Source organism: Centruroides sculpturatus, unplaced genomic scaffold, assembly GCF_000671375.1.
Source record: "Centruroides sculpturatus isolate CEXI.00-Female unplaced genomic scaffold, Cexi_2.0 scaffold356, whole genome shotgun sequence".
Classification (NCBI taxonomy): domain Eukaryota; kingdom Metazoa; phylum Arthropoda; class Arachnida; order Scorpiones; family Buthidae; genus Centruroides; species Centruroides sculpturatus.
The window spans coordinates 289,727-302,198 of NW_019384626.1; the positions used below are offsets into that span (position 1 = coordinate 289,727).

The 12,472-nt window shown below is 28.2% G+C and overlaps 1 protein-coding gene across 1 annotated transcript in view; it reads left to right on the forward strand.

Annotated features, from left to right (window-relative positions):
- The window catches only part of LOC111625627 (regulating synaptic membrane exocytosis protein 2-like), a 328,126-nt gene that overhangs the window by 274,195 nt on the left and 41,459 nt on the right, over positions 1 to 12,472 (forward strand). The window contains exon 17 of the mRNA XM_023368831.1: positions 812 to 1,068. Within this exon, the coding sequence (XP_023224599.1) occupies positions 812 to 1,068 (257 nt within the window). The remainder of the gene's footprint in view (positions 1 to 811; positions 1,069 to 12,472) is intronic.

Genomic DNA, 12,472 nt, shown 5'->3' on the forward strand with positions numbered 1-12,472 from the left:
TTTCTTAACCAGTAACTTATCACATGAGGTGCATATGAAACAGCCAGAGTTTTTTAAGGAAAAGGATAACTGCAGTGTGTTAGCTTGTCAAAAGCTTATATGGACTTAAAAAGTGGCAAATGAGTATTATATAAGGTTTCATAGTGAATTAACAAAGTTAAACTTTTACAAAAGCAAGAAGAGCACATATTAATTCAAATAAAGTTTATTTAATGTATGTTTTAATTTTGCTTTTTAATTACAAAATGTATGCAATTTTTTTAATTTTTTAAAATTAATATTTTGAAAGACTATTTTTGACTTGTGAATGCATTTGTCTGGTGAAGCATGTTTTCAATATACTTTGTTGTCATTTTTGTGACTTATTTTTTGACTTTTTAGTGGTAGGCAATGGTTTTTTTTATTAATTGTGACATGTTTTTTAAATTTCTCTTTTTAATAGCTATCCAGTACCCAAATATTTATTATTGTATCTAAGTCAGAATTTTTTGTCTAATTCAGTAAAGGAAACTGTTAACTGGTGAAAATTTTTCAAAGAACTTAACTATATGGCAGGATGTTTCTATCCTATAAAAAAACTTTTCTTTAATAAGTCAGCTCTTCAACATTATTTCCAGAAAAACAGTTTAATAAATTTAAAAAAAAATTTATTAAACTGTTTTGCTGGAAATAGTATGGAAGGTGTGACTTATTACTAGCAGGTTTCAGCTCACCACATAGAGAATAGTTTTCTTTTTCAGAATATTTTTAAAACATTTGTAGGTGTTATAATATATAAGACATATATGTTTATATAAATTTTTTATTTTAGTGAATTCACATCCCGGATGCAGGGATATGGGCCTGTACACCCACCTCGACCATCTCATGGTCCTATGGATCATAGCTTGAGTAGCAGTGATGGTAAGGTGGATGGTAGCCTATCAGACACTGCCATTGGTTCTGTAACTGAAAAAGACAATGGTGAGAAACATCACAGGTCAACAAGAAATGTTGGAGGAGGAAGAATTACTCAGTTTGGAGGGCTTTCAAAACGTAGTAGCAGTACTTCTCAACTCAGTGTAACTGGTTAGTTCCTTATATTTTTTATCATAATTGTTCTGTTATTTTATTTTAATAAGCTACTTAATCATAATATTAATAGTATTAATACCTAAATCATATATGAATTTTCCTATAGCATATTATTAATTATCAAAATGCCAAACTTCTGAATGACTGATCAATCATCTGCATTGACTTCTGTTATATATTTATCAGTTTTTAACATAATTTTAATTCTTAATAATAGAATAATTCTATTCATTATTAAAATGGATAAAATAATAAATTACTAAATAGCATTTTTGATGCAATGTTCAATAAATAAAGTGAAAATTTTATGAGAAAATGAAATGTTTTGAAATTTGAATTATTTGTAAAATCAGTTATTTATCTACTTTATTTTCATAATGACTCTCTTTACATAAAAGCATCTAAAAATGAAATACAGATTATTGTCATATAGCATATTATGCATACAAAATAATATATTCATTTTTTGCTCTATGAGCACAAAATTAATATATTTTATATATACAGAAATAAAAACTAAAATTGAAGTTTTTAATACATTAAAGTTGTCTTTCAACAATGTAATTTAAGAATAACATTTTTAAGAAAGCATTTGATTTTTTATTAATATAAATTAAAATATTTTATTGGAATTTACAGATTCTACCAATAGTAAATAACTATATAAAAATTATTCTTATAGTTATTTATTATTGTAAGAATTATATATAATAATTAACTTTATCAATTATCTATAAAGAAATGTTTAAATCATATATCAGAAAGTCTATAAGAAATTTATTCCAGATTTTATGTTTCATTCTTTGTACTCTTGAATTTGGTATTTAATTAACTTTTGTTAGTTACATATTTTTAAAAGTGAAGAAAATTAATTACTGAGAATTTATTCTATTAGCAGTTCTAAAATTGTCAAATTATTCTTTGAAATTATCAGTTATAAATAGTTATACTGTATTAATTTTTCTTATTATTTGTGCATTAAAATGTTTGTAATGAATAATTAGACAGTTTTTTTAATACAGAAATTTAAAAATATAGAAACTAAGTTAAAAAAAACTTAAATATACTATAAGTAATATTTTCAGTAATTATATTTTATCCAAATAATGTTCAGAAGGTTTAATTTTATAAGGAAGAAAAGTTTCAATATATAAATTTAAAAGAATGAATTGAAATGAAACATTGTGTTCTGATATATCAGTAAGGTTTGAATTCATTTTAAGTTTTTGAATATATCTATCATTAATAAAGAATAGAAAATTTTCTTTGTTATATAGAAAAAACAGTGAGCTTACTGTTATCATACAAACATATAATTACCTTTGTTAGTAATGATTGAATGAATTTACAAATTTATGAAGTTCAGAACATTTTTTTCTAAATTCTAAAGATTTATGAAGTTAAAAAATTCTCTCATCATAATGAGTGACATTACAGCATTTAATAAATCTGAAATATTGCTGCAGGAAAATTAAATTGATAGTTTCACTAGAGCATTGTGTGACTTTGTCATATCATGATAGAATTGAGGCAGAGCCAACAAGAAACGAGCCCTGCACTTGTTTGGCACAGAAGAGGCAATCCTTATACCTGACAGATGCAGACAGGTGAACTTTGCAACTTACTGCCACAAAAGAGAGTATTCTTGTACCTGCCAGCCACAGGAGAGTTGATCCTTATACATGCTGGCCATGGGAGACATGGTGTGGAGAGACGATCTAAGAACTAAACTTTCTTCTTGTGTTTTGTTTGTTTTTTACGCCTATTTTTCATTAGGTACATGCAATGCTGTTTTTATTTTTGACTCCTGGACCTAAATTCCATTAGGCATACTCAATTGCATCAGAGAGCACAGACATTGTCACTTTCATTAATACCTCTGTATATTTAAAACAAAGTCATGGACCTATACTTTTTATATTTAAATGGACCCCCATTACATTTTTGGATTCCTCATCACAATTAATGGAAAATTGCAAAATTTTATCAAAATTGGCCCATTAAATTTTGAGAACAAACTCAATTCTATAAGCCTATAGAAGACATGCTAGCAACTGTGAAACATCACACAACAAAGTCACATGATTTGTGCAATGACCTTACATCTCAAAAATGAAGACATGGACCCCCATTTTTTATTACATTTTTGGATTCCTCATTGCAATTAATGGAAAATGGCAAAGTTTAATCAAAATCGATTGAACAGATTTTGAGAACAAACACAATTCTGTAAGCCACATAGAAGAGGCTTTGCTAATGCTCCATCTCAAAAATGACATAAATATTTATAAAATACAGTCAATCAAGTAGTACATTTGAGTGTATATAGATAAAAGTAATGACATATATTGATAGTAGCTTGCTAAGTTTTGCATATGTTCCATATATATAATTCAGTATAATTTATTTATAAATTTTGTTTTGATTGACTGTGAATGCAATTCTTTTAGTAATTACTTATATTACAACATTTTTTTTCTATCTGTACAATTTTAACCACTTTTGTTAGCTCCAGTATAAGTATTCAAAACCAACTTTCAGTGGATTATGTGAGATCCGGAATTTTAGTAACGACAATCCTGCTCTTTTATAACAAAAAAATTAATTAATTTGCTTTCGTTTATGTAACAAATTGGAAAAAAAAACGATCTTAGCCAAGAATGTGTAAACATTCCTGTCATAACTATCAACATCTATTGTTCTCTGCAGAACTTGCAGCCCATCTTGCAGAAAAGTTTACAGTTAACATCCAACTTTCGTCACTTGTTTTAAGTCCCTGGAACACCTATTACCTTTAACTCATGGACATCCGATCACATGGTGGAAATTCCCCACAAAAAGCTATAAAAGACAGTTCTTACCCCCTCTTGGGGGAGTCTCTTAACGAACGCTGGACCGCCAACATTGCGCCAATTCTCCGAACCTGCCGAATTCCGATCTACGATCCTCGATAACAGATCATCGCCAAAGTCGCGAACTTTTTGAATTTGTGCTCTAGTGGATAAAAGACACCTTTATTTGGACATTTAACCCACGGATTACATAGACAAATGAACTCTGCAAAGAGGTATGAAAAGCGGAAAAACTTTCTCTCTCAAGATATTAAGCAGTTTAAAACGCAATTTGTGTAGTCTTTTGTCCATTTTAATTTTCTATTAAATTCTTGTTTTATATTTGTTTAAATGGTAGACTCCTTTACTCGATCACGCCCTTCACCTTATCGTCAACCCCAAAATTCTCTCCCTCCACTTGCCTGACATTTGAGTCCCAACCAAAGGGACTGTTATCGTAAAATAAGCTATCCTGACAGTGGCAGGTTTAACGACCTGTTGTCCATACGAGAGGTCAGGAACCGTTGACTCTCCCTTGCGGTTCACAATTACAATTATAATCTATGTGTTCATTTGTATAACTCAGTGGTTCCCAATCAGTTTTTCCTGCGTACCACTTCAAGAAAGAGCTCAAACTCGCGCACCCTTTATAGCAGAAATTCATATTAATCCATACTAATATTATAAATTTGAAGGTAATTCTGTCTGTCTTACTTTTTCATGTCTAAACTGCTGAACAGGTTTTAATAAAATTTGGCACAGAGATAGCTTACATGTTGGACATGGACATAGGCTACATTTTACTGCGAGAAAATATCTTATTCCCATGAGAAAATTTGATATAATGCGAGCAAAACTGTGGGTAGATAGCAAGTGATAAATAGAATAAGTTTTTTTTTACATTTATTACCTTTAAAATACAATTCTAATAATAATGAAAATAATATAAGGTATTTAATTTTAATGTGACAAATGTGCACAATTTTCTTTGCACAACTTTGTAAAATCTGGTTGCTTTTTGGTCAGCTTCAGTCTCAAGTCATCTTTGAGTTGAAGTCGGTGACAATGTTTAGTTTTCATGTTTGTCATGGCTGAAAATCTGCTCTCGCAGAAGTATGTTGTGCAAAATGGTAGTAAATATTTTATTGCCGCTTTGCTGACATGATGATGATGATAATTGTACAATTAACACAATTTGTGTTAATTGTACAGTTTTTCTTTCTTGAGCAAGAATTTCATTTAGGTATTGTCACAAATGCATTTTTTTTAATGAAATTTTGAGAATATATTTAGTTATAAATAAACGAATTTGTACATTCCACATCATGTTGTAAATTGCTGAATTTTTGATGGTCCACTCATTATTTTTTTGATTGCTTCATCTTATGCATTTAAATTTTAAATTGACCGATTTTAGATTGCCGTGCGTACCCCTTCATGCAATTTCACATACCCCTAGGGGTGCATGTACCACTAATTGGGAACCATTGGTATAACTTATATACACTATTTCAATGAATAAAAAAAGTAGTAGTATTAAATTTAATTTCTAAGGCTCATTTTAAATTTTATTTGAATAAAATGGTCATATTTAAATTTTTTAACATAAATAACTGAAATTTGAAAATGGAGTACAATTGTAATCTATGCACTCATTCAATACTTAATGGGCCTAATGCAGGATTAAAAATAATTAGATATAATCTGTTGACAACTATACTGTTTTTATAATTGTAGTTTTCAATTTAATATAATTTTACTTTTATCTATATTACAAGGAGTGCCATCAAGTGACTATTTGTAATTCTATTTATTGAAAATTCAAATTTATTTTAATCATGTCATTTATCATCATTTATTGAAAGAAATGAAAATCAAAAGAAATGTACTCTAATAATGAAATGGGAAAGGGTTATCTCAGTGGCAGATCTCCCATTAGACCCACTAGGCTTGGGCCTAGGTGTGTAAGAGTGTGGGAGCACAAAAACTCAAAACACATTAAAACCTCAATTTAATGGACTGATTAGGGTGAGTAGGTATCTGTTAAAATTGGAAGTCCATTATATAATAAAGTAAGTTTTCTGAATGTGTGTTAAAAATTGGCAAATTATTTTGTTTTTACTTTTGTAGATATGTTTGTGTAATTAAACTTATTTATGAAATGTTTAATTTTACAGAAAAGTTTTCTATATGTATTTTTGCTTATGTACTCACTGTAGTTCTGTAATAAACAAGTATAAATCTAATTTGAAATAAATGAACAAGCATGTTTTAAAAATACACTTTAATTGTATTTAACTAAACAAATAAGTAATGTTCTTAAAAAGAAAACAAAATTAAAATTTGACAAAAACAATAAAACAATTTCCTATTTATTAATCTTTGGATGATGATATATATTGACACACTTTTATTATGGCATGAAGAGTAGTGACTCTTGGACTTGAAAAAAAAGAAAACTGTTAATTTAATTACACATAAAAAGCATTTTTAAATTAATAGGATGTTAATTTTTACATATGACGTATGGACTGGTAATTTTATCTGTTAAATCAAAGTTTTACTGTAATAATAATAACAACAACAATGTAAAAACAATTTTATGTATAAACAACCTGTAAAGGAATTAGTGCAAATTATTAAGAGCTTAAGTAAGGATAAAATAAGACATCAGTTGTGTAGTATTAATATATGAATTATGTTTTGCATGAACAGTAGTGCTAATGAAAAGTTTTTAATAGCAATATTCTTCACCCCTTTTTGATATTTAAAAATTTGTAAAAATACAGCTATGCAGAATTAAAATTGCAAAATGAATCATTCAGTACAAAAATGGTACCAGGCCTATTAGTTTGGGAAGTACAGTACCTGCATGTTGTGTGCCTAGGGGTGCCATATTTCTAAATGCATCTGTGGTTTCTATCTGTGAAATGCACTTCAAAAAGTAATGTGAATGTATGATACATAAAATGAATGTGAAAATAAATGAAGGCATGCTTCATTTATTTTCACATACATATGCCATAATGTTGTAAATGACAAAAAACAAACTTTTCAGGAGAGGTAAAAAGCAATTTTTCTAGTGAATGAATTTATTTTCATTTTACAATAAAATGGTAAAAAACGCACTAGATTACAAATTCTCTGGAATAACAAAATGATGTAAATATAAGCTTTATGGCATTGCATGCTTCAAATGTATTTAAGTTTTCAAATGATAATGAATTTTTTTCAATTATAAAAAAAGTTCCAAGAATTATGCTTAATGGAATTTTAGGAAAATATTATTTCTATTATTTTCTCTCTTTTAAATATTTTCTTATAATAATGCTCTTTTTATATGACATTGATATTTAAAATATATAGTGTATTTCAAAAACTTTATTTTTTTAGACTACAACAGTGCTTCTAAAATCTCTTCATGCTAAGGCTTCCTAAATCAAATTTTAAAAATATCACAGTTTCTTGAATGTATAATTAGTTTATTATATAATCTTACATAATCTTATAATGATTTATACATTATCAGGGCTGTGGAGTCGGAGTCGGGAAAAATGTGTCGACTCCGACACCAGCATTTTAAATTTAATTATTTTTTTTATTTAAATGAAAGAAAATTTATTTTATATTTAATAATTTTTTAAAATGTTTTTGCATTTTGTTATAATTCATTTATTTTAAATACAAAATGCAACAATTTAATTTATTAAATATGTATCAATAGTTTTATTTGTAGTATTTGTGTTTAGTAGTTAAATTATTTTGACATAATTGAATTTGAATATTTTTGATTCATTCCTTTATTATCCCCTCTCTAAATAAGTACTCTATTTTTCTGAATGAACCAGACTGATTGATCAGAGTACATATTTTTCTTTTCTGGACAAGGAGCTGAAGTAGCTAGATTGCAAACTTTTTAGTTGGACAAACTTTTCTGGAAAGATGAAATTGAACTGCAAAAGCTGTAGAATAAAGATATGTAGCTGTAGAATTTTATCACTTTCTTTTTTTCCTCTTATTAAATATTTGTTAAAAATTAATTTTTTTATACAAATAAATATTAATGAAAGTTGATATAATACAATGTCACTTCATGCCAACATTTATTATATGATTATAACACTTATGTGTTGTGGTGTTACAGGAGTGGAGTCTTGGAGAATGAACTCGTCCGAGTTCATTCTCCAAGACTTTACTCCTGTTATAATCATTTAATGTAAGTTAAATATTAAAAATACTAACTATAAAAGTAAGTGCCCAGGGCTCCTTTTAGAGTTCAGAGAAGGGTAACCCCTATGAGTGCCTCTGCCCCCATAAAATGACTTGGTATTTAATTTTGTCAGAGTCAGCCTACTAAAATTATCAGGAGTTGGAGTCTGAGTCAAGTGTTTTTTACTGACTCTGCAGCCCTGGCCTGTACATTATACAATGAAACACTTAATTTTATTTACATATGTATTTATTAAAACATATGTAAATATATACTTACAGCATAATTAAAATTTTCTTAATTTATTAAATTTATATTGTCTAGGCAATATTTGTGAAATATCACACAGTCCTATGTTATTTTGTATTTATTGAGAAAATATTCTTTAACAATCTGCCTCAGGTAACACAGAACCTTGATTAATTGGAATCAGGGCTGCCATAAATTCAAAACCAGAAATTTGGACATTGTAAGTAAGGTCACATTGTGGTAAAAATTGATAGATGCCCAACATTAGGTAGGCAGTAACTACTCCAGAAAACAAGTGAATAATTGTAATTAAACTAATTTTATTGAGTCATCAGTTATTGACTTACATGTTTCAACTAAGTTATACTTTTTGTCTATTGTGGACTTGACCAAAACCTATCATGGGCATGATTAAAAATAAAAGTTATTTTAGTGCTCACAATCTGGAAAGACTCAAAAAAACAAACAAACAAAAAAACTAGACTTTGACTAGATGTAAAATTGGAATTAATTTGTATAAATGTTTCGGGACAAGTAAGAAAATTTTTTTGTTAAGTCAGATTTTGAGTAGATATACAAAACAAAGTGTATTTGTTGTGTACAGTACTCATTTCTTTTAATTTTTGTAGTGTGGTATAAAATAAAAGTATGGACAAATCATATTTTCATTACATCACAAATCAAATGCGATTTCTGGAAAAATTTTTCAATCAAGACAGTGTTCAAAATTGGACAAATCCCAAAAAATCAGGATTTATGGCAACTCTCATTGAGACTCTACTGTATAGTTCATTAATTTGGCTTAAACTTTTAAATATCAAGGAAAATTAATGCTTTTAATTTATAAAAAAACATTTTCATTACATCACAATTTTTATTTAAATTGAATTCATTAAAAACAAAAAATTGAAAATTGCTTAAAAATTATTTAAATATTTTCAGCACTTACTATGATCTTATGACCACCTAGAAAGCTCTTTTTAAATTAGGGATTCTTTAATTTGAACAGAGCTGGTCTAAAATATGACTTTGTGATGTTTGTACGCAGACCAGCAAGCAGAATAGTACAACAAATACTCAGACTTCCCAAAACAAAGTATGTTATTTTCACTTACGAACAGGTTCTTTAGGATCCCAACTCCACAAATGCTTTCCTTACACAAAGACATTATGTACCGGTTAACAAACAATAAAATATATTAGTGCAACAACTATATGTGGGCAGAAACTTGCAATTAATAATTATATACTAAGGAATAGGAAGAGTAGTAGACAAAGATAGAATAAGAGGAAGATTGAAATACCCTGGATTTTTTTCTTAGCTTCGCAAATCTTGGGTGGGACACCAGTTTGAACTTTCCCTGAGACTTTAGTCATTCCTTTTTGTAGATTTTCATCCGATACTAATTTAGTATCTTCTTTCACAGTTACTGTCAGAAATTCTTCTTTATCAATTTCTTGGCTTCTCACAGTACCAGTTGTCCTACTCACGATCTGGAGCACTACCTTCATACGTCTGCTCTCCTCAAGAGCTCAACGAAGAAATGTTCTGTCCTATTATTTCACCCACTCCTGGGCCTTATCTCTTCTTTTGTTCTTCCAGTTTCTCCAAATCGGTAATCCCACCCATGGGAAAAAAGGGTTGGAAAGGAAAGTTCTAGGAGAAGTTAGAACAAAGGAACAAAGAAAGGCTAAAACTAACTTAAATTAATAAATACATATATACAATATTATGGCCAACGGCCACAACTTTCATATGAAAATTAGCATACATTATAACTTCATTTTTTATGTTCGTATTACAAAACAGCAAATATGTCAATAAGCTTGTATGACAACAGTTTGCCAATTGTTTCCTGTATTTCAGAATTTCCCATTTTTACATTCTGCTTAAATACATATTTTAGAAAGATTATAGTAAGATATAATATGTGTTAAGTTTAACATAAATGATGATCTCACTGATTTAAATAAGCTGAATCTCAAATCTCACTGATTTATTGGAATTACAATGGTTTATTACAGTTTATTCATTCAAGCCAATTGATTGATGGATTATATTGGGCTCTATTACCACTATTATTAATAATTAAATGCTGTGTGAGAGTTATGGGTTTGAGTCTTGCTTTGGGCTGATTTTTTTTCTTCCAGAATCTTCCAAATTAATTATCAAAATATTAATTTAATTATTAAATTTAGCATGAGATGGTGCTTAACTTAGTGCCAAATTNTTTATTATTATTATTGATTTATTAACTATATTAAAGCCAAGCAACTGCCAGAGTATATTAAGCTATATTACTACTACTGTTATTAAGTAAATGCTTAGTAATTTGGAACTAGAGGCAGGTGTTACATGCTATCTCTTTTTAAATTTAATAATTATAATTAAATTAACATTTTAATAATTAGTTTAGAAGATTCTGAAGAAAATAATTGGCCAGAAGTGGGACTCAAACTCACAAATTCCACTTACGGCCATAGTGGGAGTTATAAGCTGTAGACACTGCATCATCTCCAGACAGTGCTGTAAAAGAGTATGGTTATAGCCAAATTAAGAAGTTCTGGAAGCAAGGATTGGATGAAGGCCCTGGTAGCATAACTGGCAATGCAACTGCATGGTAAGCAGGAGTTGCAAATTTGAATCCAGCTTTAAACCAATTCTTTTCTTCCAGAACCTTCTAAATTAATTATCAAAATATTAATTTAATTATTAAATTTAGCATGAGATGGTGCTTAACTTAGTGCCAAATTACATAGTATTTAATTATTAATGATGGTAGTATTATGGCTCAATATAATCCAGAAATCATTTGGCTTTAATATATAACTATCAGAGTTTAGTTGTTGATATTTGTATACAGTTTATTCTTGAGTTGTGATGCATCCTTATTATATTTATGATAGAAATATAAATTTTATTATATAAATTTTTTAAAGTATGATTATCCTATATATACTATTAAAGTACTGATTGGAAATAATTGAATTTATATTATTTGAAAATTTCAAGGTTTATTGAATTTACTAATTTTTTTATTTACCATAGTTTTTTTAAATTTTTTTAAGACTGTTGGCATGATATTATAATGTAGACTCTTGATAAATCAAACTTCCTTAACTTAAAATTCTTGCAAACTCAGATTTTGTATTTATCCTGACTTAACTCATACAGAAACACAGAATGCATTAAATCTATCAGTTGAAGTACTCTTGATCTCATATTTTGCTAGAAATTTAAAATCTGGAGATTTTATTTCATAACTAATTTTGTGAGCTCTCTTTGTGTTTTTAAGGGAATAGACAATATTATCATAAAGTTGAAGAGTAGTATTGGGTAGAATTGCACCTCTGATTGCACAACATAAAATTTAAAATTTTAATGATGTTTTGCATATAAAATAATGATCTTATTCATAAATTCAATTTAACCAATTAAACCTTATCACTTTAAATTCAGTATTTTTTTTAAGTTTTAGATTTTGAAACATGAAAAATTTAATCAACATATCTGTGATTTACAACATACTAAATTATTGGCCAATAAAATTTATGATTTGTCTACATGTAGCTCCTTATTTGGAACTAAATGTTTATACTGTATAAATTCCACAGTAAAGTTTGAATCACATGTTTATACTTTCATTGCTGATAGTCACCAGTTAACTAGTGTTTTGACTATTTCACTTCTACCTATTGTAGATAGAAATGGCAAACAAGAGAAAACTAAAGCTTTTATAATTATTTGCTTTTTGTCCTGTATTGTAATAAATCTTCTTAATAGCTATATGTAATTTGCTATAAATTTTAAGGACTTATCATACCACAGATTTCAATTGGAAAGTTCAATGAGATGAGGTGTGATAAGTCCTTAAAATTTATATGTAACAGATTACATAGAGCTATTAAGAAGATTTACTAAAGATTTTGTTGATAGCAGATCTATCATAAACACTATGGAGGAAAGCAAAAAAAGGAACATAAGAAATTGTAAAAAACCATTCTATTGAGTATTTGGCATATCTGATAAACAAGGAGAGAACTTTGAAAAGCTTCGATGAACAACAGAATCATACAGAACACAAAATAAAGCATAAATGTGAGTATC